The sequence below is a fragment of the Corvus kubaryi genome, unplaced genomic scaffold (assembly GCF_017639235.1).
Source record: "Corvus kubaryi isolate FWS band 111438036 unplaced genomic scaffold, C.kubaryi_AGA036_p1.0 70, whole genome shotgun sequence".
In the NCBI taxonomy this organism is placed as follows: domain Eukaryota; kingdom Metazoa; phylum Chordata; class Aves; order Passeriformes; family Corvidae; genus Corvus; species Corvus kubaryi.
The window spans coordinates 2788164-2811732 of NW_024582058.1; the positions used below are offsets into that span (position 1 = coordinate 2788164).

General features: G+C 40.8%; 1 protein-coding gene across 8 annotated transcripts in view; it reads right to left on the reverse strand.

The window, feature by feature from the left end:
- Positions 1 to 23569, reverse strand: part of PLCB4 (phospholipase C beta 4) — a 186930-nt gene that overhangs the window by 58987 nt on the left and 104374 nt on the right. For all 8 annotated transcript variants that reach the window (XM_042049252.1, XM_042049250.1, XM_042049251.1 and 5 more), the window contains 7 exons: positions 22743 to 22886; positions 13636 to 13715; positions 13029 to 13082; positions 7754 to 7835; positions 6950 to 7050; positions 6265 to 6322; positions 1377 to 1485 (listed from right to left, as the gene is read on the reverse strand). In XM_042049252.1, coding sequence (XP_041905186.1) covers positions 1377 to 1485; positions 6265 to 6322; positions 6950 to 7050; positions 7754 to 7835; positions 13029 to 13082; positions 13636 to 13715; positions 22743 to 22886 — 628 coding nt within the window. The remainder of the gene's footprint in view (positions 1 to 1376; positions 1486 to 6264; positions 6323 to 6949; positions 7051 to 7753; positions 7836 to 13028; positions 13083 to 13635; positions 13716 to 22742; positions 22887 to 23569) is intronic.

Sequence of the window (23569 nt, forward strand, 5' to 3'; positions counted from 1 at the left end):
TTATTCTGACTTAGTGCCTCCCACTGGTTTGTTTTCAAACTAGTACACTCAAGTATTTTGCTCAACAGCAAAGTTTTATCTAAGAAGGGGAAAGAAGCTGAAGAGAACAGCCACTGCTGAGATCCCTGGAGGAACACTGAGATGGGACTTCTGCCGTTTTGTTGCTGTTCTCCATAACCCCATCCCTGCAAGAGGTTTTCCACATTTATTGAAAACCTGATAGAAATAAAAATCAAAGAAACTAAATAATTAGCCAAGGTTGAATTTTTTGTTTTTTCAATTTTAGATTTATTTCCACCTTCAGAAAATATGTTTTTACACCTTATTAGTGTGCCTTCCTCATGTTGAAAAATATTTAAAATGCACTAGCACCAAGAATCAAAGATGAGTGTCTTTAAAATGATAAATAAAATGGGATAGAGCTGACAAAAATTCAAGTAATTAATAATTAGAATTCATGTGGAGAGGGAGGGAAAGCCTCAGGCTTTACTGGGGCAGCTTTAGATGCTGCCTCCTTCTGTTGCCTGCTTTGCACATCACTCACGCACAGAGGCTGCAGCTCTGCTGGATGTGTAAATACTTCTACCTTGATCCATGAGCCTAAATGTCTGTGAAAGAGGATTCCTGTTAGGATGGGCTTTGCAAAGCTGCAGTCTCCTCTCTGCTTGCTACAACAGCAAATCTCAGCAAAAAGGGCAGGGAACATAGATGGGGAAAGCAACATTTTTCATTTCTGCAGTTGATCCCAACACAGCTACTGCAGCAAAATGGGTAAGAACTGGGAACAAAGTTCAGCCACTGTCACCTCCTACACTCACAGCAGCTCAGGACATGAGCAGTCCAAGAATGGCTTGCAGGTACTTCCTGCAGCCTTGCTCGGAGAGAACATTTTTCAACCCATCCACATAAAATACCCTGCTCTGCGCCAGGCTGCTGCCCTCAAGCACTAGAGAGATCATACTATAAGAAGGTGGATGCATATGGCAATTTTTTGAAGTTTTTGCACAATATCTGTACTTTGCAGAGCTCTGCAGTCTCTCTGAAACCTTGACCACAGCCACTTGCACATTGCCTTGTTGCTGCAAGGAGCCTCCGGTGTTGTTCTGTATTTACTCAATCCCAGCCTCTCCCTCTTCTACCAGGATTTGTAGCCACACTCTAACCTGGATCAGGGAAATAATCCTTCTAAAAAATTACCTGATTTTGAAGGGGAGGTATTTTTTTCAGCAGAGTAGTTTCCTGGTCCAGTATCCTGGGAGCCACACAAGTGCTTGACCCACAAGGACTGTAAACTCCCTTTTAAAAGTCTGGATGCTCCAGAACAAACTCCCCAAATGCCTAAACCCAGTGAATACTGAATTCCCTCCCCCATTTACCTTTCCTCTTCAAGTCTTCATCTGGCTCATATGTCTCAATTATCTGCATTGCTCTTTTTGTGTCATAAAAGGGAAACAAAATTTCATTGAGCCGAGGATCTCGTTGATGCTAAGGTTAGAAAACAACGGAATTCAGCAAAACAATATAGTGCATGGCTATCATCCAAGAGCATTTCATTACTGCAGATGAGAAAGAAAGAAGTGGACGTCTAAAAAAAAAAAAAAAAAAAGCAGCCCTAAAACTTACAGACTACTCAACAGCAACTTCAGCATTAGGTAGAAAATGAACTTTATCTTTCATAGGAAACCTAGGCAGTTTGATCACAAAAATATTTTTAGAAAAGAAAAATCCAATGCAATCATATAACTGATAATACTCTTGCTTATTCATGAAAATAATGACTGCACGTGGCATCTGTGCAAATGAGATGCTGAAAATAAATAGCTCAATGTCTCTTTGTAAATTCTCTCTCTAATCCTTTTTTTTTGGTAAACTGACAGACTTGACTGGTGGCACTGTAACCACCTCTGCAAAAATGCAAGTCTTACAGAATATCTACAGACAAAGCAAAAAAGTAAAATAAAGCTATACTATAAATACAGATTTTGAAATCTGGGTTTAGAAATAGGCAAGCACTGGATGATTATTTGTGAATTGTGGAAACATCGTGTTTTTAACTATTCAAAAACCAGCACAGGTTCTTAGAAGAAATATACACAAAAATTTCACAGCATCATCTCTTGAACTCACAATAATTTACAATAGTAGGATTTCATAATGTATGCAATGTTTAGGTACAATTTAGCAGTGATTTCTAACAGACTAATAAAATTCAGAATTTTTATGTTTTCACTTTATAGTGGGCTATGTAATTTTGGTTTTTCTCCGTGCTGGATTAGAGCTGCACACTGTGCGCCTGATTCTCCATTAAAAGAAAATTTAAACCAGAATTGACGGAGTAGTGGCATGTAAGCAGATGCAACAAAACAAAGAAATAAATATGACTATGAAAACACTCTTTTACCCCAGAAGGTGCACAGTTTCCAAGCTTTAGTTTCAGCAGAATTCAGAGATGTAACAGGCCACCCCCATACTGGCCATCAATAATTTGGAGTGGACAGGATGGTGTAGACAGGGGTTACACAGCACTATCAGCATTTGCTGTAATTCCTTATGTGGAAACTTTTTTGACCTTTTTTGTTTTGTTTTCCATGAGAACAGTAATATCCAATCCAATCTCTTTTCTTACAACCAATCCATTGGTGCATGTACTTAATTAACTCCAAGAAATTACAACCAATGCCAATTCAGTCATGCAATTAAGGCAGGATCTTTCAAGTAATGCTTCTGGCAGTCTGCAGCATCTAAACACAGCAGGTTTGTTCTGGCCAGATCGGCTGTTGGGATGCCCCAGTAAAACTCAGATGAAACATGACACGAGAGCAGATGGATGCAGGACATGACTTGCTCAGCAGCACACACCAACACCACTACAACACTGGCACGCAACAGTTCCACGGTGGCAAATGACAAGGCTTTATACCATTAGTGACAATACACCACTTCAAAAAATTGTAAGAAATAGCAGGGAAGGTTCTTCACTCAAGAAAAGGGCTCTTCCCTACTTGTTTTCTTCTACAGTTAGTCATGAGCAAACAGAAGAAAATAAATGGGGATAAAGCAAAAAGTCTCCTCATGAGAAAAAGTCCCAGAGTTATTAGAAGGAGCTAAGACCAAAATATTCTTCTAGCAGCAACGATCATTGCTGATTATCAATTTTCCACATGAACAAAAGTGTGTCATTATGTTCACTTTTTAAAAAAAAGAAAGTTGGCAACTGATAAAGATCTACTTTAAAAAAGTGAGAATGTTCTGTAGCGTCTCTTGGGGAAATGTTCTGCACCATGGAGCTTGGTGGCACAGGGAACTTGTGACACAAAAGCAGACCAAAATTTGAAGTGTGAAGTTGCATCTAGAAAGACTAACTTCAGGGCTAATTGCCTATGTCGCATGAAGTTGTATTTGGTTATTCTAGTTACCCTGCCAGGCAGGACACCCTTACAGCAGGCATTCCCAACCATGTGAGGGTGAACTGACTAAAAACATCAGGAGAAATGATGCCCAGAGGGTTCTGCAAAGAGAGGAAAGCTCATTCAGCCTCCCCAGCCTGCCTCCAGCACCTTGGAGTGGGTACAGACTGAGACACGCAGCAGCTGAAAGTGCGCTAAAACCAGTTCTGCCTCTTGAATTTGCCCTGGGAGTGGTGAGAAGGTCCTTTTGGGGAGATGAACAACTGGGGGATGGGAAGAGTGAATGGGAAGGAGGGAGGGAGAGGAAACAAGTGGAAGAGAGAGAGAGGGTGGAAGAGCAAGGAATTGGGAATAGGAAAGGATCTCCCCAATACCTCCCTCCCAAAAGAATGGATGAGTCCTGGTCAGACTACTGAAAATTCCATTTTAATTGTTCCTTGCCTTGTTATTTTATTGCTGTAAATGAACTGCAGGAGCAAATCTCAGTGTGATTTCAGTCCTTTTTCTACTATAGTTCCCTTTTTTTCCCCCCCCCAAAATTTGGCTTTAAAAATAGGAGACCTAGACAAAATACTCGGTGCATGACAATAATTAAGTTCCTAAAAACTTCCCAAAAGCTTTAATACTAAAGCACAATTAAATCATCTGTCAGCCAGCTGCATTTAAAAGTCAAATAGAGACAGGAGTTTGGAAAAACTCCAGGAAAGCTGCTCATTCTCCTCTCATACCCAGTAACATGTCCTCATGCTCTCTTAAAAACCCGTAACACTTAGGGCTTCTGCAGCATGCCTTGGAGGTTACTTCAAAATAATTTAAGTTAAAGAGTCTCATGAAGAGTTGCTCTGCCAAGTAACTCCCCTCTCCTGTGTAATGATAATAATGTTTTTCTATCTGCCGGCATTAGACACCACTGCTAATTGCAGTGCTGGCCAGCTGCCAAGGGGACAGAAATGATCCCTTCAAGAGGCACATTCTGGGCCTTTCATTTTGTGCTTTTCAAATGATGACCAAAACTTTAAGCTCTATTTGGAAACCGAAAGACCTCCAGCACAGACCAAAGGCATTGGTTTCAGTCATCAGAATAAATGTCCTACTCTATAAAAAATACTTGAGTCATTTTTCCCAGCTCTGGTCATCAACTAGAGGGCCAACCACAAGATTTCCAATTCCAAAATGTATTTTTTCAACATGAACGTAGCCAACAAGATGCATTTCCCCCCAATACTACCTATAAAATAAGGTTCCTAATTCTGTAAAAAGAATTGCAAAAGCAGCACAAAATTGAGAGCACAACAACTCAATTTTAATTTTTCAATCAGTTACTGGAGATAGGGGGTTCTTACAAATGCTGGCAGCTTTTCTTCAGAAATTTAGGCCCAAGGAACTACACTTTAAACTAAAACAATTAGAGATCAAATTTAAAATAATGATAAAATAATAATTTACCTGAAAATGAAGAGGGACATTAAAAAAATCAGAAGCTAACATGGTTTAAGGTGGGGGATAGGGCTGTGTGCTTCAAGCACTGAAGTGTATCTATCACTACAGGTGAACTGGGGGCTGAGGTGCTTTAAAGGGATAATTTAAATCACAACACTATCCTTTCTCTCTCCAGTGAAAAGCAAAAATGACAAGCCTTAGCTCTGACCCCAGCCCTGCAAACATTTAGACACTGAATTGGGTAACTAGCTGTGATAAAAGGATGTCTCACAGCAGCAAGATCAAGCCTGTGCTTCAATTTGCCACTAGATATGAACTAAAGCCCCAAGTATGTAACCCAATTATGTAATCAAGCTGTTAATCCTCTGTCTTTTCTTTTCGAATACCCTTTCTACACGTAGTTCAGGTTTAGTGAAGAGTAAGGCACACATTCCGTCCTGAAAAATGAAATTGTATTCTAAATTTGGTATATAGGAAACTTAAAGCTTGGACCTTCATACTGAAGTATCCAATATTTAAACATATATATATAAAAACATACATAAAATTGAACTGTAACTAGTAAAACAATTTTAGATAGAGAGATTTTTTGGTAATGCAGCCAAAAATGTCACATAGTGAGGCCAGCAGCTTCCCATGCTCCAGATGAAAATAATCTACTGGTACAAAACCAAGTAGGATGTGTCTATTTTCCATGGGTGTGTTCTTGTCAAATCCACATAGTGCATTTATTGCTGGAATTCCAAATGAGTCAGTTTTCTATAACTTACTGTGCTTTAGGAATAGAAAAGAACCAACCCCACACTGTTTATTGAACTACTTCACACACTCACGATGCTTTTAAGGAATACTAAATACTTCTGCCAACAACTGCATTCTGGAAATACAGCAATAAAAATATTTCCTCTTATTCTGCACACATGGTATTTTAAAAATCATATACAAACTCTTAAAATATCCTCTTAGCTCTTAGATTTGTAACAGATTGAAGTAATAGTGTTGAGGAGAATCAAATCCCTGTTTATAAAAGCCTACTTCAGTTTTTCTATTATTCTAGAAGGATTAGCAGATATATTTAGCTGGGGCCTGCAGGTGAAATAATTGCCTGCAATAAAATACTGGGTGTATTTTAGTGGAAACTGCTCAAATGTAACAGTATAAAAAATACAAAACACACAGAACACACTCCGTAACACAGCAGCAAGTAATCAACAGATGCAACTGCAAAGCCAACACGTAGAAAGCACAACACCACACACAGCTGGAGCTGATTTTTGCACCTGGATGTTACCATAATGGAAAGATCAGCGGATCAGAAGCGTAGCAAATAATGGCATGGGACATGCAATGGAAAGATTGGAAGAAGCAAGCCACTGCAGACAGACTCGTATGGTAGTTAATGTATGAAAAAGCTTACTTCATTTAGAAAGCTCACTAATTGGTCTACCGTTAAATAATCAGTTTTGTCTCCATTGCTGAAAAGAAATTTATTAGAGAATGTAAGTTTTTATACACGATGCTACAGTAGGTATGATTTACATGTTGACATTGTTGATACTTTTAAAACCACCTACTATTTTCTACTTATAGTAAAGGAGCTCTAAAATCTCACAATGAACAGTCACAGAAAACACACTAGCTGTCTACGCTTGGCACAGTATATCTCCCACAACATATCTTCCTATCACTTAACAAACATGACTCCATAAAACAACATGTAAGTCCTCCAGCTGAGAATAAATTGAGTGAAGAAACTTTTCAAACTTCCAATTCCTTACTTAATTAGTTCACATACTGTGTTAATCACCTAGAGGAGCAAGTTAAAAATTACAGTAGTTAGTAAAGCCAATGCAAAAAAAAGAGTTCCAGGTGCTTCTTTTAACTCATGTAAAAGTTGCTCTAAAATACAGAGTGAACTTTTACATTAACAGTCTGAGAGGGGAGGAAGGGGTAAAACACAGACTGGAGTTTGTGCTAAAGTACTGCTGGTGCTACTAAGATTCAAGGGTAGATCAATTTTACAGTGTTCTCTCACTATTAGTTATGGACTAAAAATACAGCAAAATGTCTTTAAAGCAAGATTATCTTAAATTTGAACTTACATCTTCTTAAAGAGGTCCTCTATGTCAGTTCGGGGACATATCTTTTGGGTGAGCTCATAGAATTTCTCGTAAGTAAAAGCTGCAGGCTCAATTTCATCATTCTGCAACAAAATGCAAAGGTACATTTATCCAGACAAGAGAGCTTATGTGCTCTTTTCCCAAGAGAATATTTTGTATCAGAAAAAAGCAACTGAGAACTGGTTTAGCTCCTTAACAAGTATAAATTTACCTGGTGTCTTTTGTGCTCTCGCAAAGTAATTCTAAATCACCTTCATCATAGTTTGATGTGCTCGTATTCTAACCTCACAGTAACATTAATTCTACATAAACACAGACCTGAAAAACAGTCTATTTTTCTTCTGAAGCATTAAAAAAAAAATCCCCAAACTCAAGTAGTTCAAGCCATCGCCTCTCTGGGGCTGCTGGCAGGGGCTCCCGCTGCAAGTGGGACAGAGATGGAGAGCAGCTCTCCAAAGGAGGGGAGCAAAGAGCAGAAGGAGACAAGAAATTAAAAAAAAAAACAACGCATTACATGCATATTCTGTGCTTATATATTTTGCATAAATGAACAAAAGGTAGTTTGTGACAGAAAAGAAGGGAAGCCTCCTCTAAGAGGCTTAAGGACCCCTGTGTCATACAGATTTAATCACATTTTGGCTCTAGTAAACAACCTCCAGTGATTAGTAAGTAACAAGCAATAGGCACACTTTTTGTGATGCAAATGACTTAGATTACAGCTCCAAACATGAATGAGTCATCAATTTATTAGTACACAAAAAACAGTCATTCAAAACCACTAAATACCTTTCCGCTGGGAAGACCTAATTCCTTAAGTGCTTGAAAGATCACTTTTTCTGTTTTACCTGATGCAAAGGTTCTGGTTATGCTAAAACAAAAAACAGTGGAGAGACAAAAAAAAATCAGAGAAATGTTAGTCACTTTTAAACAGTCAGTTCTCTCTCTCTCTTGCTTTTACTGCCAACATTCTCCCCTGGCTTCAGTTGATGAATGTAAGCAGCTTCCAAGTAATAGTGCAGTTGAAGAAGTGCTCTAAGCTCCACAGAGCAGCGCTGCTCTGCCTGCAAGCCAGCCATTAGAAAATACATCAAAATAATGAACTGCAAACAGAACAAAAGAGGGGGGCTTTTTCCCCCAATACACTGGGATACAGAGCCATGCAAAGCATTCTTCTCTTCGCTCTTTTAAGCTGTGTGCTGAGATAAATGACTGTTTAGAAAGCAGCAGATTCTCCAAGTGAGGAGACTCGTATTCTCTGGTCCTTCCTGGTTGTGGCGACTTCCCTTCCATTCCAGGAATTAACCTGCACCTCCCAGGTCACCCATAAGGTAGGTGTGGACCGTTCCCCATGGCAGCTTCCTTCCTCTTTCCTTTTCAAGCAGCTGCTGCTATCAAGAGACTCCCAGCCACATGCCAAATCCCATTCCCTTCTGCGGTGCACATCCCTCCCTCTGGATGTTCCCTCACCTCACAGCCAGTGAGAATATCCTGTCCGAGTCATACTACACACAAATCCTTTAAGTAGGCCTCAGTTGCCACTGGAATATTTCCACCAAACTGATGAGCATCCCGTCCTTCCCAAAGCATGACTTCACCATGCATATAACGGACAAACTGGTTTCACTTGGAATGAGATAAATCCCACAAAAATGTACCTATTTCATATGATTATTATGAAAGTGTTTGGTCTAGTTCTGTTTCCATTTGAGATGAGTTTGAATAACCCCTGGCTCTGGAAACAGGGATCCAAACCTGACAGCTCTCCTGCCTTCTGCTTAGGGTTTGAGCTAAAATGGTGCATCCCACAACCCCTTGGTCTTGGTGTCTTCGTCTGGTGAGAGAAACTGAAATCTGTATGCAATACACATTTCTAACAAAAGCTGTACATTGGGAAACACTGATAAGAATTCGTTGTTCTTTATCATCAAGTGAGACAAACATTTGCTGAGACTTTTAGTTAATCTCATGCATAATAAATAATTGCACGTGACAAGAGACGTGAAACAAATTGTTGCCATAGCAATTCACGGTTGTTTTGCTCTCCAAAACACTCTAAACTGCCCATAAAAATATTTTCATACTAATAAAATTAAGATCAGGAAGTGAAATATCTAAATGATAAAAAAATATTTTAACAAAACTTAGCCTTTTTTTTCTTTCTTACTGGCTCCTTACAACACTTAGATTTCTATGTCCCTATTTAGGCATCTAAGTTAGCTGTTTGATTTTCCAAAGCTGATAAGTACCAAGATATTTTCACTAAAATATAGACCGAGTTTAACTTCAGGCACTTGTTTCTTTAAAAAATACTCAGGCATCTATTTTTCTGCTAATTCTAAAACACAGAGTAATGTTAGCTCTACAATTTACAACCTATTTCCAGCCCTATAAATTTCTATGTCTGTTGGAATGAATCGGGCTCCAATAATAAATGTCCTGTAAAACATGTAATATTGGTGTAAGTAATTAATCAGATGTGTGCCAAGATTCCATGGCTGTAGGGAACTTATTTTTGATGCCAAACAAATTTTTTTCTTTCACAAAAGATGACAGCAAACATAGCAGTAACTTGTAATGAGAGCAGCAGTGTGGAGAAGATTGCATGAATCAAAAAAGATTGTAAAAATACAGTGTGACACACTCATTTTGCTAAGGCTATTGCAAATAAAACTGCCTTTCCCTCTCTCAGAAGAGACTTCATCCTAGCAGATTTACATTCATCTTGACACCTACAGGTGTTTACTCCTCATGTTGCACCTACAGTGGTTTGGGGCTTATGGTTACATGCCAGTGTACTTCCTCATAAATGCTGAAAATAGCTCCCAACTCTGGAACTGAGGCATATGACTCTATTGTGCTTGTTGGTGGATTAAAGGACTTGGATACTTCAGACCTGCACCACTTTCCAACCATTACTTCAAAAATCAAGCCAGCACAACCTGTAGAAATCAATCTTCTGCCATGGCTCCACTGAATTTATCAGCTTGGCTTGACCTGGAAGTACTGCCTACGCTGTACAAGGAATTATCTAACTTTGATTTCCAACCAACACTGAAGTATTGAAACAGATTCCAGACACTCTGGAGTAATCAATACAAAACACACTTAAAAAACCTCTACTTTCAAATTCACTTAATTAAAATACTACAAAACAGATTTAAGCTTCATTTGTCATAGTTTAGCTTTTCCTTTTTTTCCTATACATTTTCATAGTTAGAACCTAAACTTGCTTAAATCCTTTAAAATGTTTTTATACAAAGGAACAAGCATAGACTGAGCAAAGCTAATTTCCAACCAGGCTCTAGATGAGCAGGTGCAACTCACTCATATAGAAAATCTATTTTCTGCCAACAGAAAGTTGAAGAAACCAAGTAGATTTTTTTTCTCAACAAACACTGACCTGTTTACTCATCTATTACAGCAGTGTTAAAATCTGAACATACAAAATGTCTTACAAATTGCGTGTCTTTGCAAGATCTGTAAATGTAATTCTAGACTCAGACTAAAATTTATTAAAGCCCAAAAGGCAAAACTGCTACTCTCTGAAGGTTTTCACACTGCTAACTGCCAGAATTCCTTCTCTCCCAAACACAGTACATCGACAGCAACAGACCTATGCCCCAAAATACATTAAAATCCAAAAGTAGCTCGAGAAAAATGCTTGTGACTTTGAAACTCCCAACTGTGCAACCAAGGAGTCACAAATATTTATGGCATTTACCACCAACAGCCCGAGGAGTGTCACCTTCTCAAGGCTCATCATTCCCTATGAAGAATGTGATAGCCGCAAAATGTGTTTCAAACTTGGGAGGAAGTGCAAGGAGCTCTGATTCTACAGAGGAGATTTTTTTTTCCCTCGGTGTTTTACTGCACTTCTGTGTAAAAATGAAATACAGGAGCATTTGTGATAAGCATTCCTACAGCTGAACAGACCTGCTGGGCATTCTGTTTCTGAGAGAGAAACCTTCCCATCTGTATCCCCAGAGCTACAGCAATTGCTACAGAAGCCCCTGGCAGCAGGAGGAGGGTGAGGAAGCAGGGCTGAATAAATAACAGTGGATTTAAAACAGGTAAAATGGAAAGGTCACTTGGAGGAGAAGCACCAGTGGTTTAAACCAGTGAAAGAGGTACTGGGGGAGAAGCTTGGGTAGGAAATGTGAAACTTTGGTGCCCCTTGCATAGCAGAGCCATTCAGCTCACATTTCCCAGTGCTCCCTGGCTTGCCTTCCTCATATACATGTCCCTCTCCTTATGCATCTCCCTCCTCCTGTTCCCTTTTGATCTTTCCACTTCCCTTCTCTGCACTAAGTGTTCACGGATGAAAGGGGGAAGCAGTGAAATTCCCCCCATCCCAGGCTGCCCAGTGCTGAGACCCATTGGTGCCTGTGTCCCACTTCATTATCAGCAGCTCCTGCTGGACCAGGCCAATCCCATGGTGTTGCCATCCTACATCAGGGCCATGATTCCCCCTCTTTTCCAATGCAGCTCTGCAGAGCAGACCGAGTTTTTCTCTCCCCCATTCACACTCCTCACTGACACCTCTCCTCATCCTTTCAGTGGGTGACACAGCACTTCTCGTGTGAGCCCCAAAAATTCTCCACATTTCACTCACACCAAGATACCACATTCCTTGGAGTATCCAGATGTAAAGGAGATTCAGCTCCATGGAATAGTAGATCCCTTATGAATTTGTAAGCAACCTACTTTCACAATAAATTAAACTGCTAGGGACTGATTTATGTTAACCTGTAAATAGTGCAAATTCAAATTTAAAGACTTAATACAGTGGACCCAGTGAACTGGACTTTTAAGCAACAGACAGGCTTGTCTGCATACACAAATCTGTGCTGGAGCATAACAGAATTTATGCCTCACTAAATGTGATCTGAAATATTTAAAGGCAGAAACTGTTTCAGACAAGCTAGCACACTATAAATTCACACTGTGGAATAGGGTTCTGTGTTCGAACACAGGCAAAGCCGTAAAGTCCTGAAAATCAATTTGTCCCTGTGGTATTGTTCCCTCATCCAGCTAATGATATTCCTCTTGGGACTTCTGCACAGGAGGTGCTTCATGGCAGCTGAATTTGAGAGAGAAGCAGGGACTTGGCCATGTGAGAACTGGAGGATTAATACACTGAAGCAGCTTTAACACTGTCAAGGCATCACCTGAGTCATGAAACTAAAGAAACATGGAAAGCAGCATGGCAGGCTCTTTGTCCTCCTGCACATTCTATAGATGCAAAAACCTCTTTTCCTCCCTTGGAAAAAAAATGTTGTGTGAGGCTTATTTTACAAAGTCCTTCCTCTTGCTCCCTTCTGCCAGTTTCTATTTATGAAAAACCAGCATGCCCCAAAAATGTGGTTTGCATGTACTTTATGAAGAGAAGAGCAGCTCAAGTATGAGCATGACTGAAGTTCTAGAGCAGGAGGGGGGAGTATTATTGCCTAGCCAGAGAGGACTGAAAATCAGTAACTTGTAATAGTTAATAGCTGCACAGAAAGAAAGATGCTGTTCTGGCTTTGCTGTTCCTGACAACAAGTAACCCAACAATTCATTTACCGCGCGGGCAAACCCAAATATTGTCCTGGGGGTTCCTATAAAAGCAGAAGCATTTTTGGCAGGCACATATATGTCTCTTTAACAAGGAATTACAGCTTAAAAGTACCTTTTTGTCCTCTACTTCACTGGCCTGCAAGCTTTTATGGTTCTTTTTTTAAAGTATTTTATCAAATTTTACAACTGAAAAACCCATCCCAGGGTTTGAGGAGTGTTAGGCTGAGAAATCTGATGCTCTTAACTCTAAGTGACTTTGGAAACTATTACAAGAACTCATATCCTCATTACAATGGACTGCAAAAAAATAAAGAAATTACTAGGTTGATAAGAAGTCCTGCCTAGCTTACCAAGGAGGTCAGATAAGAATACCTAGTTCCGTACTTACTCTTACATACATACTAGTAATAAAATGGATATTATATTCCATTATTAGGTGACAGAATTTTATTAAAATTACAGAACTAGGAACTGAAAAAACCTAGAGCTCCCCAACTGTGCTTACCTCCGAACTGGAATTTTCCCATTTGTGTTTGTTAGAAAGGCCAGCTTCATCCAGCTGAAATTAGGAATGAAATATTTTTAAAATACTATTTATTAAAATTGAGGTCTAGATACTTAAGTTTAACTTATTGCCATGTCTGCAAAATGAGTACAAACAAATCATTGTTCTGCAATAAAAACATTTTTCTGTAACCTTTTAGTGCTTGAGACAGAGCAACTCTTTAACTGTAAAGGCAAAAAGCAGCCCAAAAAAATCAGTACAGCAATTAACACAAGTATGAAGATGAGAAAGTCTCATGGGATTTTGCTTGCATATGCATCAAGGAAAAAACAAACCAGCCAATAATTAAAACATACACTAGGATAAATCAAATGAGCAGTTACAAATTCTCCTATAATTTCTCCTGGGCAGGTGCCAAATATAGCCTTGAGACATCTTTGGTCTCAATGAAAGACAAACTCTTAACTCATTTAACACCATTTTCTTTATGACACTGTTTTGTAAATGTCAAACTATGAATAACAATTGGGTTTTTTTTCCAATTCCAACAAGGAAAATACAAGGACAGGAAAATAAAGGAGAAAGGGGAGGAAAGCAAGTAACTTACTGTTTCTTGAGACACGTCATTGGACTGACATTGTTAGCTCTAAAGTTATGTATGATGGATCCAAGCCCTTCTACCCATTGCTGAAAAACACAAAAACACCGAAACACCGAATTAGGGAAACTGAAGAGGGAAGAAGTAGGAAAGTCTGTCTTGGGGAAGGCTCCTCCTTGCAGCCATGGATAATATTAATAACCTGTGCTGAGGAAAAAAACTACCCACTTCACAGCCCATACCATGGAAAAGTCCAGCCACATTTTATCCATTTTACCCATTACTATTTCATCCTCCACTGGACAAAGGGATTGTGCTTTCCACTCTTCCAAATGCTACACATGCTATCAGCAGCGCTAATAAATCAGCTTATTGCCAGCCGAGGCAAGTGATCCATTGACTGATTTATTAAGCCCTCCATTTATAGCCCCATATGAACATTTGCCTCCCTTCCTGTGGTGGGGGGCAATGTCAGCTATCACTGAGCACCATTATCCAATGGGTGATGACATATTTAACTGGTCCAGTTTAGAAAAGGAATGAAATGAAATATTAATACTCTAGAGCAAACCACGGGGAGGCACAACAATTGCTCAGTGATGCTGACCTCATCTCACACCCTGCTACATAGTCAAGTCCTGCTGGGTTTTCTTGTTTTCATCCTTAAAATGCACAACATTCCAAATAACCACTGGGATGACTTCCAGCCAAGAGCAGCATGACAGCGCTTATTTATGTAATTCCTCTTTTAGGGATCTATTTTTCTGCTGTAGCCTGCACCCAGATTTTGCAGAACTGTAGAGAAGCAGCTTAAGGCTTAGGCCCAAACATGAACACTCACTGATTTCAGCAAGAATCCTGCTAGGAAAAAGCCATGGGAAGAGGAAAAAATGGCAGTGCTACCAGCCAAGTTCAATCTCAATTATGCCATTGTAACACTAGGATTACTCAACAGATAATTTACACTGGTGGAACAGAGATGGGATTTGGTCCACTGCTAAACATTAACCTTATGAATAAAGGAGCTTTTTGCTTCTGGCCAAATGCTGTGCATGCAGCTTGAGCTGACTTGGGCAGGATCCAGAATATGACACTTATAAATAGATGGAGATGAGTGTATTTTTCTTCTCATGAATGAGTGCTGTACATCTGCAAGACAGATGAAAAAAATCATGATTTATATTGGAGGAACACTAACATCTTTGGGAAATGGCATATTGTAAACTGCAGGCAGCAAATCCCTGCGGGCTAAAACAAGGTCTGAGGTGTCAATTCAACAGATAAACAACATACTTAAGGAGACCCTTGTACTCATGAAATATTAAATCTGTTTTGCTTCAGGAAAAGTAGTCACTTATTAAGATATGTATTAATATTTAAGTGTTCTTTTTTAAGTTAACTTTTAAATAAGTACTGCATAAGATTCAAATAGATCAAGTGTCTGTCTGGGAATCATTTGAAAAACAGAACTCTCACTTATGAGGAAAAGTAGTATTTGGGGTTTTCTTAGGTGTGTTTTTGGGCTTGAAAACACCCTCCCAGTAAGAATCTGCCCTCCCATCTCTCTTTTTCCAGCTGCATGAGTAAGATGGCTTTGTACTCATAGGCTGAAGGAACTGCCTAGGGAGATAAAGAAAGCAAGGTTCATGGGCTAAGATAATATTACTTATTAGAACTGATATAACTAGAAGCTACTGACGGATTTAGGAAACACTTATCTTTTCCTACAAATATTCCCTCACCTCAGATGATAAAGGAATGGTGCTTGAGATAATTCCATGCTAAATGCCTGAACAAATCTTATGTATACTTCCATGTCCTAGAACTTTAGAAATTCAATTACTATCAACTACCTACATTTGAGGGTTTGTGGGGTTTTTTTGGGGTTGGGTTTTTTTTGGTTTGTTTGGTTGGGTGCTTGTTTTTGTAACATTCCTGCTGCAGTAACACTATCACAGGTATACAAACATTTGTCCTCGTACTGTCTGCACTGGTCTGTCCCCTTCAAAACTCCCCAGCCTTCCAACACTGACCCAACCACTCAATGGCACATTCACTGCAAACAAAAAGCCCTTGCAAAATTAAATTACACCAAATGCACATTGTGAATAAATTGCAGTCTTTCTCCCTTTTTTCTCTGCCAAAAACCACCACTGGTGCAGTACTGATAATATCAGCATTTCATTTGGAACTAAACACCTACAGATCCCTTCTGATTTGAAGGCAGTGGATTACGACTATACCAGATACAACAAAAACTAACATTTAAAAGTAAGGTTTGCCAGCACTCAGCTCTGGAGTTACTTCTGCACATCTAGAAAAGCTGCCAAAAAGGAACACTGCAAGAAAAAAAAAAAAAAGTGAAGAGAGAAATCAATACACTAAGCACTTCCCAAGTGATTTTTTTGCAGGAGTAGTCTTGATGGTTCCCACTTTAGAGGCCTCCCTAACCTTTTTTCAGTGTTAATGCCCTTCCCTAACAGAGCTGACAAATCAGGAACTGCACTCCCTTGGAGCAAAAGAGCACAAACCTACAACCAAACACTGATGAGCCACAAAAGCATCACATCTCTGCTGGCAGCAAGCAAAAGAGAGACCCAAGAGCCTTTGTCCAGCTCAGAATCATCTTTACATTGGCGTGATGTGCCCTGGGCAGGACATGGCAGTTCCAGAGCCACGTCTGCCCATCTGTTCCACGCCACAGTGCAGCATCTGGCTGCCTGCCCTTTGCTTTGGGGCTAGAGCAGGTTCTGCAGCGTTTCATCAGATGCTGCCCACAGCTAACAGCTGGCCCCACATTAACCAGGAAGACAACAAAAAACCAAATTCAACAACACATTCAATGCAGTCAGACTTTTTGTCCATCTGAGCCAGAATAGTCTCCAATTAACTGTCTTCATACTTGCTTTTAAGGCACTGTGATCCAGTGCACAGATACTCACAAAATTCAGTGTCAAGCTGGCAATATATTACCTTCCTTCAACAAAACATTCTCAGATTTAATGTACACTTGTCTGATGACCTTGCAGGAGGGATGAAAGAAGGGCTCAGGTTTTTCTCAACTAACACACAGACAAATACAGCAGCAGCCTCGCTTGTATTCTATGACAGCACTCCTTATTTTACAGATGAAGCTGAAAGACCTGTAAATCTATGTAAGTAACAGAGATAAAGACCCTCAGTTCTCTTCTTTCACGCTCAGCATTTTCAAATCACTACCTTTGCAAAGGAGGAAAATCCTATAACAAGATAAATTCTGAAATGAGGTAGATAGGAAACATTTTGGTCTTAGAAAAAAAAATGTTTTTGATAGAAATCAGGGTATGTTGGATTCTCACTGACGCTAGGGTTGAATAATTTCCAATTTTCAAAATATGATTCAGTACCTTTAATCTATCGAGGTAGCTCTTGAATGGCTCCCTATATACAAATATTATTCCAGATTCACAGAGGGATCTGGGCCCTGCTATCTAATCCTAGAAAATCAACAGTCATGAAAAGAAACAAACACCAGCGCACCTAAGCTCAGACCCTTAGGCTGACAGAAGAGGACAAAATCTATGCTGCAGGCTGGAACAAGCAGCATGTTGTTTTTCTCTGATGAGATCAAACACTGTCAAACATCTCTAGAAGGAGAAGGGGCAAGAAAAATCAATCAAAGAAGCACTCTCTTAGCTTTTGCTGTAGGACTGAAATGCTTCCGAGGCACTTAGTGACCCTGTGTTAGCTGAGGTTCACCGATGAAACACGGGCAGCGCTGGCAAGGTGCACAAATAAGTCTGGCCTTTCAGCTCTATTTTAGCCACCAACCTTTCATTTAGGCAGGGTTGAAAAGGACAAGAATTACGAAAGATTAAAAATCACCATGGCCTACAGCTCATGAAATCCCAGACAAGGCCATGTATGGCTTATTGATCGACGGGGTCAGTATTACCCAGACCTCTTGAGATTTTACCTTCCCTTGCCCAGTGCAGCCTCTCCAGAGCTGCACTCCACTTATTCCAGGCATCAGGAAAGCCAGGGAGGCAAGGAGGCATTGCCCTCTGATTTTGGTGTTCAGTGTCTGGGACTGGCTGCCAAGGGCTCCGTAGCTTGAAGGCTCAGAAAGCCCACAGAGAATTGTCTCCCACCTCTTCCCAAGACAGCCGTGGGCTAGCAGGAATCACTGGCACTTGCCCTCAGCCAGCAGATGTCCCTCTTCTCTCAATGCAGACATCTCAAAACTCCTCTCTGCTCCACGAAAATCACCCTTCCTCTCACTCCAGCCAGCCACAGCAAGGAGACCTGAGGAGTGGCAGTGCCAAACCTCTTCCCTACCTGACCGACCGCAGCGCTGATTTTTGCAGGATATCGCTGTGAAAATACTGGCACAAAAATAAAAGGGATCCTTCTGACTTTCAAATGTTCCATCAGGAAAGCTGAGGCTCACACGCTCCATACTGGGAGCTGCCCGATGTGTCCAGACTGCTACCACACTGCAACAAAGCTTCCTAGCCTGGAGTGGCTTTTCCAGCCTTGGAGGGGCCTACTCTGAAAGGAGCTGGAAGAATCACTTTGGCTGCTTTGGTATGCAAACTAAGAGAAACACAGCGGAGCTCTGCACAGTGAAATCGACCTCCTGGCTATGGAGAACGGAGGCTAAAGCTGTCAGTTTACTGACAATTCCCCAGTGGCATAGCCAAGAACGTCCATGAAAAGGCAGAAAAGCACATGCAAAGCCCCAACAGTTAATTGCAGGCTGGGATATGAAGATTTCTCTAGAGAACAGGGCATTACATCCTGGGCACAGGTAAGCAGTGGTCATATATTTAAGGCAGTGATGAGATAGAAAGGTTTATCATGTGGGCTAAGAGACATAAGCCATATACTTCCACAGTGGGACACAGAGAACAGCAGGGAGGCTTCTAGAGATCTGTTCAAGAGTGTTTTGCAGGTTCCTTGAAAAGTTTTACTTTGAAACATCAAAACAAACCAAAGCATTGAGAAAGCAGAACTTTTCTGTAATGTATTTGTGGATTATTCCCATGGGAATCTTCTGCTACTTTCTACTACTCTTAACAATATGATTTGGGCAAATGTTTAATAGCTTGTTTCAGGGGAAAAACATCAGGGTCAATCAGGCCGGGCTGGATGGGTAACGTGGTCTAATGGAAGGTGTCCCTGCCCGTGGCAGGGGAGTTCAAACTGAATAGTCTTTAAGGTCCCTTCCAACCAAAACCATTCTATGATTCTACGAAACAGAACTTTTCTTTGTAAATCAAAACGAGCTTGATTAGTAGAAACACCAACAAAAACAATCAACCTGAAGTGCTTCGTCTTACCAGAACATCTTAAACAAACTGAAAAATAAAAAAAATTCTCATTCCAACTGAGAAGCTGGGAAGTTTAACAATGTCAAAATGAAATGTTTTCAACTGCAGTTGAAAATGCCATGCCATGAATATTGTTAGCTGTATGATATAGCCTGCATTTACCTTTATGTTGTTTGCCAGTGTGTAATTAAGCATTTTAGCACATTCTGTTCATTCTGGTGCCTCACAGGTTAAGTCACCAGTGTGTGAACCACTGTCTCAGTAACACACCTGCAGAATACATCTATTTTCCATCAAATCCAACTAGAAGTGTAAAACCAGTGTAAAAGGTTGCTCCACTCTCCTTCCCACCCTGTCTCCCCCGTGGCTGCTCCTATCCCAGACCTACTGCCAGAGGAATGGTGTACATCAGCACTTCCCAAAGCCACATTATCTTAAACACTGGTGGGAGCTTTGCCTCTAAATATGATTTTAACATTAAGGCTCTTCCTTAAATTGAATTGAATTGAATTAGGAGTGTTCACTGAACTCCTCTGCCAGCAGGGCATGGGGAACAGTACTTTCAGGCAGAAGGGCAAAATCTATGAGCTGGAGAGATGGTCCTTTCCAACAAAACAACTGGAGCTGGGAAAGTACAACCATCAGGGCAAATTTACCCCTGATATGCACTAAAATTAAGTAATGTTAAAGAAGATGACTTAGGGTAATCTTTTAAGCTAAACTCCTTAATGCATTCCAAGAGTAGATGAGCAAAGAAGACAAGAAGTCGAGATTTTGGGTCACTGAAGTACAGCAGCTTTATTGGACTAATGTCAGCTTTGGATAGGCAGCCCACATGCCAAGGGCTGAGGCCTCACATCAGCACTACATCTCTTCTGCCCTAAGGAAATTCACCCCCAAATATTCACTGGCCTTTTCAAATATCCTAGATTGAGGAAAACCCATTATCCAGTTACTAGGGCACAGAAAGTCCATCTGGGAAGTGAAAAAGAAAAATACACACATACGCTCTCATCTCTACTATGCATGTGTGTGTGTTTTTTAATTTTAGCTCAGGGTAATTTATATAGCCTGATTTAATCAGGATTCCAAACATCAGGTTTTAAATTCCACCTTTTACAGTTACTCCCTACTACCACAGTGGAGCTGCTTTAGGAGTGGACTACGACAGCTGCTTGCAATCAGAGACAGAATACACCCTATTTTGTGGCTGTTTTAAGAGTGGAAATGAAAACCAATTTCTCAGCTGAAAACACCAATAAAATTTAAGTAGATAGAATGTAAATACCAGAGTTGGAGCTTGGAGACAAGTGGAGAGATAATAAACACACTCTTGTTGTTGGAATAGCTATACTTGGAGCTCAGCAATGCCTCAGACAGACCTGCTGAGCACCAGGGCCACATGGGGCTGCCGCTGGGCACAGGTGATGACGAATGACAATGGGCAGCCTGGGATGGGCCTGGACTGCAGGGCTCAGCACTGCCCACAGCAGGCACCAGCCCACCTGCCACAGCGGGGGCACCCCCAGGGACTGTCCTGCTCTGCCACCCTGTGTCAGGGATCTGGCAGAACCTGCTTCCCACCAGTACCACTCCTTGCGTGGATAGGCTGAAGAAGCCAGGAATTTTCACCAATTTTCTTTGTCATGGTTCCTCAGTCCCATTTTAACCCATCCTTCAGGGAGTAACAATTGCTTCTTCTCCAGCTGTAAATTATCACCTACAGAACTTTTTTGGGCAGAAAGATTCTGAGCTTTTGTGTTTGAATCTGCCACTCAAATCCCTCATTTTTAAGTATTCCAATCAGGTACAGATCAATCCTGACCCTGGTTTATCTCAGGAAGGGACAGAGTAACGCTCTGTTCCTCATGGCGAGAGTGGGGAACAGCAGAAACCTCAGGTTTCTTACACCTATTTTACAACCCTCACACATACCAGGGCTGTTTAAGCCTCAGTCATTGCCCCTTCTCCTCCTAGCTCTTGCCTCTGACATTTCAAAGGAGGGGCTTATATTTGAACACGGATTAAATCAAGGCCTATTTTAAACCGCAGTTAGCAGCTGCACAGCTACTTAATGCCATGGAAAGGCTTGCTTCTTCTAGAGGGGATTTACTCTGTCCCACAAGAAAGATGTTTTCTCCTGAACAAAACAGGAAGAATTAAACAGGAGCACTTCTATGTGCAGATAACTCCTAGAAAATTCTATTTTAGCACAGAAGTACAGTAGCAAGTTGATGTGTTTACCATATACCAAAGGTCAACACAGTACGGGCCAAATTCCCCAGTGAAGGCAACTTAGAAAGCTCTACATTGATTTTTTTGGCTTGATCTGCTTTATCCTCTCCCTCGTGCCTCAAACAGATCATATCAGATGAGGTGGATCATCACTGCTGACAGTTCTGGATACATGTTTTGGTGGAAAGGCTCCCAAATGCAGGACTCTGACATCCATGGGCTCTCAGAGCCTGCCCACTGCAGCATGACACACCAGTTCTGTAAGGCTTGGCTGTTAATGAGCAGTAGATCTTTTCGACAGCATAATTAGCTCATCTCTTGTGACAGTCTGTGTAATAGGCCAACATTCTCACAAACCAATTAGTCTAACACAGGTTATTGAGATCTAAGGTGCCTAAGAAACTTAACTGCAGCCGTTTTCACAGTAAGTCAGAGACACTGCTGGGTTAAGTATAAAAGTGAATGCTGCCAACATCTCCTTTGCTTTGCTTCTTTTTTCAAATGCTTTCAAAACATAACTCTGACACATTATTTCCCTTAAAGCCTGCTGAAAATACACACAGTAAAATCAATTTAGTGTACCCATGTAAGTTATAAAAGTATTTCTCCTATAAAGGAGTTTACTCAGCATTGCCAGTGTTTCCAAAGATATGGATCCAAAACAATGAAGAATAAACCATGTCTGCCAACGGATTTAGTGATGCTGCATTCAGCAAACAGTTTTAAAGGAGGGGACTTAGCAGGTGTGTGATACTGATCACTATTTAATACCTATCTCACAGGCAAAACATTATAATCCTAAATACATCCAATCAGAAAAGAAAAGGAAAGAGTGTGTGTTTTTAAAAGCCCATGAATGCCTGGATCTCAGCTACCAGTGTACCATCAGCACTCTGATCAGGTTTCTCAGAGCAGTTTACAGCCGAGTACCAGGGCAGGTGGAGCCCAGAACTTGAATGTGAACTGCAATCTCAAGCTCTCAGGAAGGATGACATGTAAAAAAGCACCATTGTTTCCTTAAGACTGTTCCATGTCAGCGGGAAACAGAAAAGAACCTGGGTGCACTGGGATCCCCTTAACTGGAGAGAATTTTCTTCCCTGCTTTTGTCTTTTCAAGTAATATGAACCACACGGTACAATTAGGTTATTGCTGAACAGAATTTTGCAGGGCTGAACTCCACCCACCAGGAAAATGGCAGCAATTGCACTTCCCTTCAGCATCCCCATCACAGACCCACTGCACCATCACCACCTTATCTGCTGAACCAGCCCCACACAGAGACACTGAGCAGCTCAGGGAATGCTCTGTCCTGTATAATGGTCTCAGTGTCTAATGTTGATAAATCACTGGGCATGCACAGGCTGATAAAATCACTGTTTCCTCTCATTGCAGCACACAGACCTGTTACAGAATGCTCCACGTGCATGTTTGCTGTCCTTTGGAAGAGTCAGGCAGCAGACACAAAACCAGGTATTTCAGTCAGCCACGCAGGCAGACTTAGGAAAAACAATTGAGCACTGCTGATGAGCTCCTTTTTAACTCCCACACACTGTTTAATTGTGAAATACCTTGGCTATTTCTGTGTTTTCCGCTACCATGAAAGTGAAGCTGATGTTGACCAGATCAGTGCCACTGCAAACACACACTATCCGTCCTTCCAACTCATTTTCTGATTTTCCAACAGCCTCAAGTGCAGTTAGTATTTTGGGATCCTGTGAAACAGAATAAAGAACTTGTTACATCTGCAACACTTCTGTTATGCAATGCACCATGGTAAAAATGCATTTTCACCTCCTTTTACATTGACACCTTTAAACATTTGCCAGTCATCTTAAATGAGTGCTTTCACTTAGAAACATTGTGTGCAAACCTGAAATAACAATATATTCTAACAGTTAGGAACATGATTGTGGGAACCCATATTTTCATCATGAAAAAGACAAATTAATCACTCCAAGCACTGGAAACAGAGGAACAGTACTAATCTCTAAATTAATTATTCCAATCCAGTTAAGTCCATAGTTCCTGAGAGTCATGATCTCTGTGACTTCTTGGCTGTTTCTTAGCGACGCGTCACACAAGCTGCTGTCTCTGCTGCCAGAGATTTAACGGGCATATTTTTTAAAGACAGAGCTGAAGTCTGAAGCACACTGGTGTGGCTGTCAGCACGTGGAACATGGGGTTGTCTGCATCACCACATCTCATGTCCCTTCTCTGTGGGGCACAGATCTCGCTCTGTGGATTCCCAAGAGAATTTCTAAGAGACAGGTACCTACAGTCAACACAAAACCACTTAAGACATGAAAGTGGAAATGCCGAGTTCACAACAAATCTTCTAAACTGAGGGCCTGGAGGAGGGAGAGCCACAAATCACTGCAGAAAAACCCACACATTC